We start from the raw sequence: 16,364 nt of genomic DNA, 5'->3' as shown, positions 1-16,364 counted from the left end.
AGCAAGTATGTATTAAGGGATTTCCATGTTCAGGTACTAGTCCAGACACAAAGAATTACAGTACTGAGTCAGAAAGACCAACCCCTTGCCATAGAGTGACTCACAGTCTAGTTGGAGAAGTCAGATAGCAAACTGATCCACTATTATAAATGACACACTGTATGCAGTCAGGGAGCTGTGGAGTTGGATGCACAGAAACTAGCAGTGTGGTATCTGAGACAAGTAGCTCCCATGCTAATACAAGATGGGAGTGGCAGCTCCGAAGAACGCTACCTGAGCAAAACCAACCACCAAAGGAATAGGTTACCCATGCATAAAAATGGCAACCAAAACAGCCAGAGAAAGCGGCTTGCCTTCATGGATATTAAATTGCTAAATTATCTACAACTGACTGTTTTTGACCGACAGGGCTCCTTTCCATCCAAAGAGACAGCATTAACAGAACAGCAGAAATGGGCATATAGGTATTTTTAGAAATAAACTGAAGGGTGGACATTCTTTAGATTTTTAATTTAACACACTGATGTTATGTTATCAGGAATATCTAAACAATGATCCTGAAACCTGACAATAATATGGATCACAGGTATAAATGACTGGGGTGCAGATGAACACTACCACCCAGAACAGTAAGCAGCATGGCTTTATCACAAAATTATTTAAAATTCCCAAGTATTTTACATTCATAATCTAAAGATCTTAAAGTAGAACTAAAGAGATGGTTCAGTGGATAAAGCACTTGCCCAGCAAGTGTAATTGACTCCCCAGAGGCCGTGTAGAAATAGGGCAGGCACAGTGGCCACCTGAAGTCCCAAGTACTTGGAAGGCAGAGACGGGGTCCTGGGACAAGCTATACTATCCATAATTGGTGAGCTCTGGGTTCAGTAAGAGAAACCCTGTCTTAATAAAAAATGGAGGGCAACTAAGGAAGACATTCATGCCAACTTCCAGCCTGCACACAAATATGAACCCACATGAATTCCTACATGTGTCCACACAAGTGAACATATATGCACATAAACATGCATATCATATACACATATACGTGCAAGAAAACCTTAAAAGATGACTTCACATAAAATTTTTTGTTAAAGATTCTGAATTGTAATTATACATAAACATGTGTCTGTGGTGGGGTTAGGGTATAACTGCCTACAGAGGCCACAGAGGGCATTAGATCTCTGGAGCTGGAGTTAAAGGCAGCTGTGAGCTGCTTAATCTGCACTCAGGTCCCCTGCAAGTATAGCACACATTGCAACCCACTGAGCCATTTTTCCAGTCCCATCATGTAAATTCTTATAGGACACGCCTTCCATTTTTATAATTTAAGAAACCAATGCTTTTTAAAAATAGTTAACACTACTGATATTGGGGTCAGAGAGATGGCTCAGAGGTTGAGTGCTTCATGTTCTTCCAGAGGACAAGAGTTCAGTTCCCAGCACCCACAATGGTTAGCTCAAAATGCCTTTAACTTCACCTTCATGGGATCAAGACCTCTCTGGTCTGAGGGACTTGCACACCAGTGGTATACACTCAGACATACACACATCCACATAAAAATTTAAAAATAAATCTTTTAAAGACACTACTGATGACAGTTAACTTAGCATATCAATTCATCCCATCAATCAAGTAGCATAGTAAACTTAAGGTGGGCATGGTGGCACATACGCCTTTAATCCCAGCACTCGGGAGGCAGAGGCAGGCGGATCTCTGTGAATTCAAGGCCAGCCTGGTCTACAATAGTGAGTTCCAGGACAGCTGGGGCTACAGGGAGACCCTGTCTCAAAAAGACCAAAAACAAAACAAAAAAAAACAAAAAAAACCTTTATTTTCCTGCAGATTGATAGGATGTAGTATGTGTTTATGAAGTGGGATGAATTTTTTACACTCTGTGTGTGTGCCACAATGTACTTGTCGAGGTCAAAGGACAAGCTTGGTTGTTGGTTCTTCCCTTCCACCTTGATTGACTAGATCTCTTGTGGTCCATCATGTCTAGCTTTACGTGGATAGTGGGGATGCAAACTCATGTCTTCATACTTGCACGGCAAGCACGTTACCCATTTGAGCCAACTCCTGGCCCTAATGGCATTTTAATGAAATCCCTATTTTGAGAGTAATATGCATTCACAGAAACCATTCAACTGAAAGTCTACAAAATAACCATGATCATTTTTTAACTTAAATACATAAAAAGAAACGGGAAAGAAATGATTATAGTGACTTTTGTTTATTGAGGGGTAGGGGGTGGTCTTATGTAGCTCAGGCTAGCGTTAAACTTGCAATGTAAGCAGGATGACCTTCTAAGTGCTGGGATTAAAGGCATGTGTCACCACACTCAAGAGGTGATCGTGGTGTTAAGCACTGGGTATAAATGGAATGCCAACCGAAGAGCAAATGAAAGAACACAGGTAGGTACTTGTGCCTGCACTCAAGCGGAACGGTGCCAGCCAACAGCATCCTCTGATAAGACTGGCAATTACAGGCACAGCATCAGGGGTGGTTCTGGACTGCACACTGGTATATCCAGATACCCCCAAAATATTGCTCAAGCTTTTTCTTTCCTTTTTAGAGGTCTCCCCGTAGACCAGCTACCCTGGTCCTGCCACGTAGACCAGGTAGGCCTCGATCTCACAGAGGTCTGCTGCCTTTGCTTCTCCAGTGCTGAGATTAAAGGTGCATGACACAACATCCAGCTTTTGCTTAGGTGTCTTAAAATTTCCCTAGCTGAAATAAGCCATAGTAACACTCCCATCTCCCTGTACCCATCTTGATTTATTATCCTATAGATACCCAAGGTAGCTGACTCCACTACAGTGTGGGTTAGCAGCACAGTTCTAGCTGCGAATCCTTTTCAAGCCTTTAGAAAGCAATGCGACCACCTTAGATCCTTTAGATCCTCATGAGTTCATGAAGTTTTTTCTGTCCATTTCCAACTATATAGGTTAAACCTCAGTCTCTCCCACCACTCAGAGTTTAACCCACCAAAGTAAAAAGTGGCAAGAAGCCAAACAAGTGATCTCAGCCTGCTGAACACTGTGGGAATATTCTCATGCACATCAACAACTTTGAATTGCTGCCATTTTCTTTTGCTCAGCAAAGTGGTGGCCAGTGTCCTGTCTGTGTCCTTCCAGGGTACCCTTGGAAAGAAGGCTGTAGAGAAATCAAATCAGAGCCATCTGCCGGTGCTGCAAGGCACTGTCAGGAATCTGTTGAGACCTCCAGCAAATTCCAGTATAAATATTTTCATACCACATTCACAGAACTAGAACTGAGTGGTTTCAAGTGCAGGCCCACAGGATATGGCATACTGGAATGTTAATACAGGATTTGGGGGCCTGAGAGATGAGTCAGCAGTTACAAGCACAGGCTGCTCTTGCAGGAGACCTGGGTTTAGTTCCCAGTACCCACATGGTGGCTAACAATGGTCCTTTAACTCCAATTCCATGGCATCTAATGCCCTTTCTGGACTCCATGGGTACTACACACATGTGGTACATCTACATACATGAAGGCAAAACACACACACACAAAATAAAAATAAACTGAAAAATCATTACCAAAAAAAAAAAAGTAGAACTGGGCATGGTGGCACATGCCTTTAATCCCAACACTCAGGAGGCAGAGGTGGGTGGATCTCTGTGAGTTCAAGGCCAGCCTGGTCTACATAGTGAGTTCCAGGACAGCTGGGGCTACAGGGAGACCCTGTCTCAAAAAGACCCCCCCTCAAAAAAAAGTAACAGGATTTGGACTCAGATCTAGGACTGAATCAAGGCGCAGCCACTTCCTCTTGTGTGATCTTGGGCTAGCCTGTCGAGACTCAGGTTTCTGAAGAGTACACATCTACTAAGGCAGCTGTAAAGAACAGAAATAATATATTTAAGACACTTAACACAGGGCCCCAGTCTTTCAGTTAATGCCATTATGAACAGGAAGTTCTCCATAGAAAAAAATCTAGTGTTAAAGCTGTAACTCAGATAAGCAATAGCTTATTTTATTACCATCAAGTTCACAGAAGTGATCCTGTGAGTCATCGTATCTTGCCCAGTCAATGAATGCTTCTTTGCTTTGATTACTATGGGAAGGAGGAATAAAACCAAAGAAAAGCAATTAAATTTTAGTTGAAATTCTAACACTATATACTCATGTAATTAAGCCAGGGATCACTTCTTTATGTCACACTCTGATGGCAGTTAAATGAATAATAAAACAAGTATATGAAAAACACACAAACTTACATGCATCATTTTAAAATTTTCTAACTACATTAAAATTATTAGCCCCAGTTAAATAATTACTTTAATTTACACATACATAAAACAAGTAAACACAAAAATCAAGGTGATCATTTCAACGGACATACAAATTTTGTTAATTTTTATTTTTCCTGAAGAATTCAATTTACTTTTCAGAACAATTTAAATTGCTTCTATACTTATAGGACCCCAAATACAAAGAACTACATTTCATTTATATGTTTATGCTGCTCAGGATCAAACCCTGCATGCCAACAAGTACTCCTACAAGTCAGCTGCATCTCCAACCTTGTTTGTGTTTTTTACTGAGACACGGTTTCACTGTGCAGCCCCAGCTGGCCTGGAACTTGGTATGTGGCCTCAAACTCAAAGGGGCTCTCTTCACCTGCCTCCAAGCACTGGGATTAAAGGTGTACAGCACACTCCCAACAGACCCCTGCTTTTTTGAGGCAGGGTCTTGGTACGTAAGGTGGCCTCAAACTTCCCTCTTGCCCCCTCCTCCCAAATGCTGGGGTTTCAGGTGTGGGCTAGCATGCACGACAAGAACTACGTTCTCCCTCTCCCAGTCCAAATTGTATATTTCAGGTCACCAATCACGTTCTTGTGGCTTCCCATTCACTTTATACTCCGCTTCACATTTTTAAGAGTCTGTGGTAATGATTTCTAACTTGAAGAACTAGTAACAACCAACCACATTCATTCAAACTGCCTCTGACCTCCACCAAGCTCTAATCTGTATGCAGGCGTCCCTCTCTCTCCAGCCCCACTGTATTTTTTTTTTTTAAGGGAAAGATAAAACTTCACACAAGATAATGAAAAAATGTACATCACAGGTTATTCAGCTGGAGTGCATGTAACAGAAACAAACAACAAACCTAAGACCTAGTAAAATGATAGAACTACTGAGTTTGGATAAACCTTATGTTGAAAACAGAGAAGTCCATCTGAGTTAAATTCCTATTAATGGCTCTCAGTGTGAGGGGCTCACAGTGACCCTTTTCTTGGAGCAACCTTGCTAGTACGGCTTTGCTGATTATTTCATCTAATGCTCACCTGGAGCCACTGTGCAAGAAAAGACCTCATCCAGTTGCTAACAACTGTCACAGCTGGACTCATAAACAAGCCAGAAGACCTGAGGTCCTCTACTCCAGCTTTTCAAGAAGTCAGTGTGTGAGAGGAAGGCAAAGCTCCTTATATAACACTAGCTTGGTTTTAACCTGATGCTTTCATGAAGATGTTCCATGACTCAGGGAAGAGACTACATGGAGATTTCAGAGACATGAGGACACAGGGTGGCAAGTGTGCATGGACATAAGGATTGTCTTAACTGTGATTTCAATTTATGCCACACATCAAGTCATGTCTACTTTCAGTATGTGCTGTGCACTGCATATCAATATACCTTAAAATAAAGTTTAAAAATTGTAAGACCAATTGCCAGGAGTTGCAGAACTAGGATTTCTTCCTTTCCTTTTTTTTTTTTTTTTTTTTTGTGTGTGTGTGTGTGTGTGTGTGTGTGCGCGTGCGCATATGCCATGGTTGGGTGTGGACTCAGAGGACAGCGTTTTGGAAGTCAGTTCTCTCCCTCCACTTTGTTTTGAGGCGAGGTTGCTCTTTCTGTTACTGCACTACACATTCTGGGCTAGCTGGCCCCTGGGCTCTAGCCTATCCTCCTGTCTCCACCTCCTATCTTGCTGTAGTGCCGAGATTACAGATGTGCACCACTGCATCTGGCTTCTTATGTGAGTTCCAGGGATCAAACTCAGGTTGTCAGGCTTGTGCAGTAAGTGCTTTTATCTGCTGAGTGGTCTCCCTGGCCTGGAAATAGGAACTGTTGTATACTACTAGAGATGATGCAATGTGTTATAGTAATTTTGGGAAACTATTAGGCAGTACTTAATTCTACTTCTACAAATATTCTCCTTAGCAATGCATATATGTACTACCTACATGTTTTTGAAATAGCTATAATGTGTAAAGCATCCAGCTATCAATAGTAGGATGGAATATTATGTAGCAATACAAAAGTATATATATGCTCAAGAACATATACATTTTAAAGGGGGAGGGTACAAGCTGGGTGTAGTGCCCCATACCTGTGTAATCCCAGCACTGAGAAAACGGAGGCAGGAGGATCATGAGTGGCAGGCTAGCCTGAGACCCTGTCTCAAAAAAAGAAAGAATATATTTATATTACTCCATTTATATAAATAAGCAAAACTAATTTCTGCCCATGTAACTCAAAATCATGATGAATTCTGGAAGGTGGTAACAGCTAGAAAAATTCACATGGTAATCTGGGTAACAAGGATGTACTATTCTAGATTATCATTCTAGATTATGGTTGGAGAGGTAAGTTCACCTTGTAAAAAAAATAAACTTTATATTTACATAGTTAACATTTGTCTTGTCTGCACATTACATGTAAACTTAAGTTACAAATAACTTCTGTAACAAAGGATTAGAAATAATATACATAATGTCTACAAATCAATAATCACTTAAAAACCCAACCCTCAAGGGGAAATGAGAAAGAACACAAACAGGCAGTTTACCCCAGGACTTGCAAGGATATAAGCCTAGTCCCTAGGCAATTTCTCTACTCTGGAATCTAGCTCAGGTTTATGGCTGTTCAATATTCACAGACTAAATCCCAGACTACTCACATGTCCAACTAGGTATTTCTCACAGCAGCTCAAAATGAAGCCTGAAGTTGAACTCTGGTTTTCCATCATACCTATTCCTTCTACTTAGGTCCCAGCTCAGTAAGTGGAAGCTCCACCTCTAAAGGGGCAAATCTGCAGTCACCAGAAAGCTGGCCTTTTCATGACTCAGACTGAATCCTTCAGCAAGCCCTGCCGCTTTATCCGCAGACACATCCAACTGTCTTCACCGCTATCACCCATCCAACGCCTGTCCCGCTCCAGGGCCTGTGCCCTGGATGGATCAGCACCTTCATCTGTGACACGGACCTCCTGCACCCACCTTGCTCCTATGTTCCAGCTCCTCCCCTTACTGTTCCTTCCCTCGGGTTAAAGGCAGTATTCATCACAAGTGCCTGCAAGGCTCAGCACACACTCCACCTTCTGACATCATCCCTGGCATCTTCTGACTCTGTCTCCTACTACTTGGCCCTTGATGGCTGTGTGACAGCTGCAGTGGCCTCCACTAATACTTCAGTCACCTAGGTTACCAGGCAGCCATATGACAGCTCAGCTCCTCACCGTCTTCAGAGCCAGGCTCGAGTGTCCTGTTTTGACTTGGTTCTTCCCCAACCACTCAATCAGAACGTGCCACCCTCTCATGCTCTACTGTCTGAGAAACTCAGCTGCCAGATACAGAGATGAAAAAAGTGCTCCAGCTCACCAGCTGTCACTACTGCAGGCTAAACAAAGTGGGACATTAGTTCAGAATCATCAAACACTGTAGCTTCTGAAGAATGGGGAAGACAAGTCCTCTGCCCTGGAGACAACGCACGTTGGCACAGGCACTCTGAAGGCCACGGGTCAACACCAAGACTGGCTCTGAGAGACAATCCCTGAAGAAGCTGCTCACTGCCAGTGAGAGAGCTGCAGCATTCAGGAAGGCTCATGGCTTCCAGAGGTTAAAAACAAAACAAGAGCCTAATGTCCATTGGGAAGGGAACAGCAAGTGAAACACCACATTACATGATGAAAACATCTATCTGTTAAAGAATGAGACAAAGGGCTGGAGAGCTGGCTCAGCAGTTAGAGCACTGGCTGCTCTTCCAGAGGACTGAAGTTCAGTCCCCAGCACCCACATGGCAGCTAACAACAGTCTATAACTCCAGTTCCAGGGGATCCAACTCCCACCTTCTAGTCTCTTTGGGCATTGCATGACCTAGGTACACTTATATACATGCACACAAAACACTCATACACATAAAAAATATAAAAAAAGAATGAGACAAATCTATTTCACAATAAACCTAAAAAGCAAATTTACAATCAAGAAAAAGTTTCCAGGCATAATAAAAAATGCCTTTAATCCCAGCGCAGAAAGGAACAGCGTGTGTGTGTTCAAGGACAGTCTGGTCTACATAGTGAGACCCTGCCTTAAGAAGGTGCAGAATTTTAAATGTAGTACTACACCATGTATATAAGGAAAACTAAAACTATGTAAGTATAAATATATATGATAAGGACAAAAACATGGATGACTATATACCAAATTCACAGTAGCAGTCACCTCTAAAGACAAAGGAGAAAACAGGGTTAGAGAACAGAGTATAGAGTATACAGTATTTTAAATTTATCCACAATGTTTCTTTTTTTTTAATAAAAGGCAAAGGGGCTATAGCTCAGTGATAGAGCACTCACCTAGTATGAGTGAAGCCCTGGGTCAGTCCATAGCACTACAAACAAATATGACATGGAATGTGGCATTTGTGTATTAAGACTTTTCTTTAGTAGGCTGTTATTTTGTGTAACAAACATACAATAAAGGCTGTTAGCTTCACATTGGTAGCAATTACAGCGCACATACAAATCTAAACAAAGAGGAGTTTCTGAAATACTGCCTTCCGGACTGCAGCTGCACTCGATCACGTTATGCTGTGTGATCTGAGGTTATTTTTGGATTACACTGGCTGTCAGCAGCGTGCTTCTGTGTAAAACAAGTAGGAGAAAGTCAGCAGAGAAAGACTGGGACTTGAATCACACTGGTGGCAGCTCTCAGGGTTCATGACCATCACAGAAGGCGCAGGAAGCTCAAGGTCCTGTCCACAGGGTGCTAAGAACGGACCATCGGCACTGCAGGGTGAGTAACCTCTGACATTTCTGCGTTCTAACTGGTTTATTGTTGATGATAATTTCTAACAATTTAAGCACAAATCAGCCAAGAGGAGGCAAAGGTTATGGAATTATGGACTCTTTCTTTTTAAAAGTTTACTAGTTGAAAACGCAATGGTTAGCAAACATGTTCTGCCCAAATCACAAAAACTGATGGGAGACCACACAAGACACTGCTCTTACAACAAACTTGCCTCAATGTGCTGTTCACAGCTCCCAGTTTACTGGCTTGCTCACAGTCTTCCAGTTCTTTGGTATTATTTGCTGCTTGCAAGTACTGTGAGGAAGTTCATAAGAAGTGAAGTGATAATTACCATCTTTTTTAAAGTTTCCATTAGCAGAACAATCTGTCAATAACATTCATTAAATATAGACACATCCTATAACCAAAATCTTTAGCATAGGTATGACTACTAAAAATGAGGCATGAATTTCTACCCACTAAGTAAGTAAAGCATTAAAAATTGAACAATTAGCATGAGTGCTGACATAAATACGCATCTAGTGTTATAAAAATGCACAAATCCTTAAAACTGCAGTCTTATAGCTAGAATCATATCCCAAGGCAACACTTGGTTTTAGTTACAACTATCTTACGTTCCGTGGCACCATGTTGACATGCTGAGACTGGCAGACCCAGGGTCCAGCCATCTTAGCTCTGCACACTCTCCTAGGGAAACTTCCATGGGCACACAATGAGACAAGGAACAAGAACACCAGTGCGAGAGCAGACAGCTGGAAACCACTGAAAAGTTCACAGCAGGGGGTGGCTGCTGTGTCACTGCCACACAATGACCATCAAAGAGATGTGAGGGCAAAGGCACAAAATGTGCGCATGTCAACAGAGAAAGACGCTCAGAAGCAGAAGATGAGTAAAAAGGCCCTGAAAAATATTTAACCCGAGAAATGCAGGTAAATATTGTCTTCAATTTTCCACAAAAATAATCTACATGTTACTGTGTTGTGGATCCACGTGCACTAAAAAGTATGTTGCTTTTAGACAGATACATAGTGGTAACAGCAGAACCACATGAGCGGCTCTGGGGAAGAGGAAGAACAGGGTGAGGTAGGAGGTGCTCAGGGGTTTCAACACTTCCTACAGCGTCATTTGCTATAGCCTTGAAACCACAGTGAATACATCAACGTGAGCACAATACGTGGGGAGATGGCTAGAACCAGGAGACAGCACATGAGAGGAAGGGGAGGACCCTCATGGTGTACATATAGCAATGGAAAATGAGAGCAAACTGGGAGCTAAAAACATTCCACTTGTAAGGAGAGAGCAGAGAACACCTCAACAAAGTACCTGGTCAAAACATCCTGGCAATTATTGTCTTTGTACAACATAATCCTGTATCTAACAGGTAGACCTGCTAAACGGGATTAAACATAGCTGTGGATGAAGCACCTGGTGAGTGGGTGACGCTGCTGCTACAGCTCTAGTTTAGAGATCTTCTAGATAGACAATCCACGAACGGAAGTAATTTCTAAAGAAGCTAGGCACCCATGAGCTCTCTGCTTGGGAGCAGGAATTCTCAGGCCAAGCATCTCCATTTTGGCTTTACTGCGCTCACTAGGCAGTTGTGTAAGTACTAAACACAACTACACAAACTAGAAATGTTTAAGAAAAGTCACTCACCTTATTTGAATGCCCAGCTTTAATTCCAACTGGAATTTTACTCTTAAAAGAAGAAAAATAACATTACTTACAAAATAGTAAGAAGGGACAGCTGTTACCACTAGGGGAAAAGAAAGGGAAGGGAAGAAAAAGAGTGAACTCTAACCATGCATGTGTCCCATCTCCTAGGCTGCGAGTTCATTTTTAATTTATGTGCATGCATGTTTGCCTGCATGTATGTACGTGTACCATATGTATGCCTGGTGCCAGCAGCAGCCAGAAAAGGACAATGGATCCCCTGGAACTGGAGCTACAGAGTCCTGTGAGCAGCCATGTAGGTGCCCAGGTCTTCGGCAAGCGCAGCAAGTGCTCTTAACCTCTGAGCCACGTTCCATGTCCTGTTGTGAGTTATTACTCAAATTACTACCTCTGCTTACTAGTAGTTTAACACAAAATTGGCTATAATGCATTGTAGACAGCAAATAGTTGATTATTTTAACTTATTAACTAAACACTCAATTTAGAAACACGTTATGAGCCAGCCAGGCCTTGTGGTTCATGCTTACAATCCCAGCACTCAGGAGACTGAAGCTGGAAAAGTCCAACAACTCAAGGTCAGCCTAGATTATAGGGTAAGACCCTATCTCCCAGAATACCCCCCCCGACACACACAAAGAGGATGCATCAAAGCTGAATTAGACAAGTGTGGCCAAATAATGAACTCCTAATATTCAGCAGTAAGAGAACAGTTCTGATTAAGACTAGGCAGAGCAGACGCAGCTCTGTAGCAGGGCTCTTACTTATTAACGTGTGTTAAGGCCTGAGTTCTGATCCCAGCACCACAAGAAAAAATAAAAACTGATCCAGAGAGACTGAAAGGACAGGACAACCAAGCACAGTATTCAGTTCTGGCTGGACTCGAACAGTGGTAAAGCACAAGCACACAGTCAGCTGACAGCGCTGACCAAGCTCTACCAGTTAGGGTTAGTATGTATCAACACTGATTTCCTGATTTTGTTACTTTTGCTACAGCTATCTAAGAAAAAGTCTTGCTTCTAAAGGATCACGTCTGTAATACATTCAAATGGTTCAGGAAATAGGGAGACGGAGAGAGTGAAGCAAACAGGAAGAGCATGAACAGTCAGATAGTGCGGTCTTAAAGGTTATGGGGTGTGGTGGTGCACTGTGTTATTCTCAGCACCTGAGAGGCAGAGGCAGGTGAGTATGGGGCAAGCCTGGTCTTCATAGTGAGTTCTAGGCCAGCTGAGCCTACAGGGAGACTCTCTCAAAAAGACCAGTCTTTGGGCTCCTCTGTACTATTCTTACAACTCTTCCGCCAGTCTGGAATCATTTCAAATTAAAAACACTTTTAAATGCATGTTTTATTCTGGTTGAAAATTGAAGATCATTTTAAAGAATCTTCTGCTTAGGACAACACTGGGCCAGCTGCTCTTTTAAAACCATTTTAAAGCCCACAAAACAGACTGATTTGGTAAGAAGAGCAAGAAGTGAAATAAACTTAGCTTGCAGAAGAACCTAATTATGTCAGTACTGAAGTCTCAGGACTGCGAGGGACAGCTCAGGGGCAGAGTACCTGGCTAGCTGTGCAAGCTGTGGATTCTATCACCTGTGCCTATGTGTTCTCTCTCTCTTGTCCAAAAGAACATTCCTTTGATCATAAATATACCCTTTCTCTTTTTTTGTTTTTTAAAAATATATTATTTTTATTTTACATGTATGAGTGTATTGCCTGCATGTGTGTAAGAGTACCTGTATTGAACAATGCCTACAGAGGTCAGAAAAGGGTATTGGAGCCCCTAGAACTGGAGTTACAAATGGTTGTTAGCTGCCATATGAGTGCTGGGAATTGAACCTGGGTCCTCTTCACGAGCAGCCAGCGCTCTTCACCACTGAGCCACCTCTTCAGCCCCTGTACCCTTTTTTTTTTTAATTTTTACAAAAACTTTATTGAGAATTTCAAACATGCATATAAGGTGTTTTGACCAAATCCATGCCCACTCCCTCCCCTCCAACATTCCTCCCTCTGAAGAGATAACCCTAAAATCTTTTAAGGATTAGATAAGAGCTCCCAAATTCTTTTGTCATTTTTGGCGTTCGGAACAGAGTATGTTGCTAAGAGCCCCAAGGACATTGCGACTTTTAGCCAAGAAACTGGGTACTTTTCTTTGAGGTCTTTTTACACTAACTGCCTAGCCAATTCCTACCCTATTCTTATCATACCATCCTCTGAAGAGGTTACTCAACTTGCAGATAGACAATTGGGACACAGACCACTCTGGCTTCTTCCATGCTCAACAGGGACGCAGGGTGAGGCAACTGGAGTACCCCTTCAGTGGGTCTATCTAAAAAACTCCCAAATTGTATAACTCTTGTCTCTAAGGGGAGAAGAAAGTCCTTGACTGGTGAATAGGAGATGTGAAGGAGAAGTAAAGGCAAGAGTAATTAACATTACAAGTTCTAGACAGGGAACTAGAAAAAAAGTCAGAACAGGGCAATTTTCAAATGTTCATATGAGAGTCCACTGGAGTTTCCTGACAAGGACTTCCAAAAGCATCCCTTTATTGGGTTCCTCCTCATTTTTATTTTGTCTTTCAAGGCTGGACTAGCTGGCTGGGAAGAGTGGCTGGAAACTCAGGTGAAGGTCCAGGTTCCCTGCTTGGCCCTCCTTTAATGAATGAGCACAACCATCAACAAGCCCAATTGTGACTATACCCTTCTTCTTTGAAAAAAAAAAAAAAAAAAAAAAAAAGCAGTAAGGGGCTACAGAGCTGGCTCAGTAGTTAAGGGCACTGGCTACTCTTGCAGAGGACCCAGGTTCAGTTCCCAGCACCCACATGATGACTAACAACTGTCCATAACTTCAGTTCCAGGGGATCCAACACCTTCTGACCTGTGCAGGCAATGCAAGCACATGGTGTACTGGTGTACTTACACACATACAAAATAAATTTTTAAAAATGTTTTAAATGCAGTAAGACCACATGAAAATTTTTCTAAGCCTAAAATTTTCCCACTGAAATATCCATTCTAAACTTGAAATTTAAGATCCAGAATTTTTTTCCACCTATGAAACAAGATACAGATTCAATGTAGCATTAAATAAAAGCCAACAGTGGGTCCGATCCTACAACTGGCCTTTTCCTTCCACTGTTGAAGCAGACTTAACACCCCATCACTAATACCACTGGACACCAGCATACCTGAACCCATCTAGTGCAATACAGAGCAGACCTTCCAGAGTCTGGTGCTAAGAGCTGAAAGCGCATGGATCTGCCGGTAGGTCCGACACTGACAAGCCCCTATGCTGATTTAAGGTGTGGAAGAAGCACGTCCCCCATTATTCTAGTTCTACTTGCTGTACCTCTGGACAGGGCTCCACATGGCAGTCTTTTATTGAGCAGTGGCCATCATCTGCCCAGAAAGGACATGGTCGCTTCAGATTAACCTTGAGAGAAAGAACAAACCAGCATTAGTGAACACATGATAGTCACAGAAGGCACCAACATCTGTGCAGTGGTGAGAAGGAAAAGCTTCCTGACCCTCTCTGGCACACACAGTTCAGACATGAGGTCACCGCAGCTCTTCAAGCACCCAGATGAAATGTTAATTCTTAAAACAAATGGCTATTAATTCTCTGGCACTGAAAAAGAGGAACATTCAAGTTCAGTGCTCATCTGAAGCACTGCTGTTAATAGGGGCATTTCAGGGGTGGCTTTATCATCCCCCAGGATCCCTGCCGCCTCCTTACCATCAGGGTTCCCTTGTACATTCACTCCCTTAGCCAGAGTGTGCTATCCAGAAGACACTAAGCAAGTCTCAAGGAGAAGGGGAGGCAAAGGAGAACTTCCTCCCCTAGACCTGAAATCTCCTGGAGAAAGCAAACATTTGCATGCTTTATTTCATAACAAATTATTGCAAAGAAGAATCCAGAGTTTTATAATAGTGGAGCTGCTGGACAGAAGACTCTGAGGGGTTGTATTTTAGGATGAAAGGTGGGTGGTGTGCATTTTGCTGAGGCAATCACGAGCTTTGGACGGTGCTGGAAGCTGAGAACCACCAGTTACACCATCTAGTGAGAAAAAAGAAGTGGAGAGGCAGGCCAACGGAGTGGTCACACGGTAAACAGAGTTCCACATTCTGTACCTAAAGGAAAGATGGCAGTCCGACGGGGCTTACGGATACACTGCCAAGACAAAATTCAAGTTTTCTGCTTCGCCCCATTTTTTCTTCCCCTTTGCTCTAGTTACATTCTCACCACCTGCACTGATCACTTGTCTCTTGCCTAAGCTAATGCAATGGTTTCCTCCTCCTACCAACACTGCACCCAGCAAGTTAACGCAAAAACAGCAGGTCCTCTGGAAACTGTTACACTCAGTGAAGTAACTCAGGCTCAGAAAAACAAACAATGTACATTCTCCCTCATATGTGGCTCCTAGAACCAAATCGTTTTAAATTCCAGGTCCTTTTAAAAAGATGATGCTAAGAAGGGTATTATTAAGGGAGAAAGGGGGGAAATGGGGGCACCTTAAGTGGGAAAACTATAGTGGAGGGGTGAAACAATACGAGAGATAAATAATGCCTAGCTAGTTTTGAAAACCACAGGGAACCATATTACTCCTACAACCTACTGACAAATTACACATAGCAGATCAAGAAATATATGTCTAAGTAAGGTTTATCTGAGAACAAGTGGTCTTTGCCCAAGATTTATCTACATGACACAGGGTAATTAAAAGTACCAGACTGGTGGAACTAACCTTCTTGGATGTTTAACAGACATATTTTGAGGCCTATACTAATTTAGTGAGAGGGACATAAAGGACGGTTTTTGCTCCTTGCCCTCCTAGGTCGACTAGTTCCAGGGGACTATGAACATCTCCCAAAATGTGCTGTAATTATGGTGGGTAACCTGTCCTCTTGATAAAGGAGACCCCACGAGATGGACTTGAAAAAAGCGTCCAGTCTACAAATAGGAGGGTCAACACAGAGCAATCATTTCCTCCATGCTTCCAAACGAAGCCAGCCATGGTCAAGTAGGACCTTTGACTTACCTTCACATAGGCAGAACTGGTAAAAGAAAGGAGCCAGGGGCTCCTCCCAAGCTCATGTGACCCTGAGGAACAGATCCTCAAACAACCTTAAACACCCAAAAGGAAAGTATAACCAAAGATTAAAGGGGCCAATATAGTTTTCTAAGAGTCCATATATATAGCTAAAGGCTAGATGACAAGCAACAATGCCAGATAGGAGATACCTTCTTTTGAGTTGTTGGCCAGGGTAGCCCAAGGGACTCCCAGATAGTAACTCAGCATAGAATTGGGAAAATGAACAGCAGACCCCAATCTTATCTAAAGGAATATTGACAACTGATTGCTGCTAGATGAGGAACAGTTGACCTTTCTAAAACAAGCACCTCTAGATAGGCTGGGTAGATTCACCAGATGGACTAGTAGTGGGGAATCACTGGGGGTGCAGACAACACAGCAGACAGTAGCAGGGATATCAGAGTATAAGGGCTCTAGTGGGGGGAGGGAGGCTATGGAAGGGTGCCATCTGGGAAGTAGGTGTATAGTTGAATTGGATGGTTTGGGATGTTCTGTGTGATATACACACAAAAAAATAAAATTTTTAAAAATATATTTGAGGAGGAAGCATGGA

The 16,364-nt window shown here is 42.6% G+C and overlaps 1 protein-coding gene across 1 annotated transcript in view; it reads right to left on the bottom strand.

The window, feature by feature from the left end:
• Ero1b (endoplasmic reticulum oxidoreductase 1 beta) overlaps positions 1-14,172 on the bottom strand; it is a gene marked incomplete at its 5' end in the record, with an annotated part of 36,980 nt that extends 22,808 nt beyond the window's left edge. The window contains 4 exons of the mRNA XM_008855062.3: positions 4,002-4,075; positions 9,262-9,344; positions 10,707-10,748; positions 14,068-14,172. Coding sequence (XP_008853284.2) covers positions 4,002-4,075; positions 9,262-9,344; positions 10,707-10,748; positions 14,068-14,172 — 304 coding nt within the window. The remainder of the gene's footprint in view (positions 1-4,001; positions 4,076-9,261; positions 9,345-10,706; positions 10,749-14,067) is intronic.
• Between the last annotated feature and the right edge of the window lie 2,192 nt (positions 14,173-16,364).

The sequence above is a fragment of the Nannospalax galili genome, unplaced genomic scaffold (assembly GCF_000622305.1).
Source record: "Nannospalax galili isolate Female #2095 unplaced genomic scaffold, S.galili_v1.0 scaffold968, whole genome shotgun sequence".
In the NCBI taxonomy this organism is placed as follows: domain Eukaryota; kingdom Metazoa; phylum Chordata; class Mammalia; order Rodentia; family Spalacidae; genus Nannospalax; species Nannospalax galili.
The sequence above is the reverse complement of the archived record's forward strand: the minus strand, read 5'-3'. Positions and strand labels throughout refer to the sequence as shown.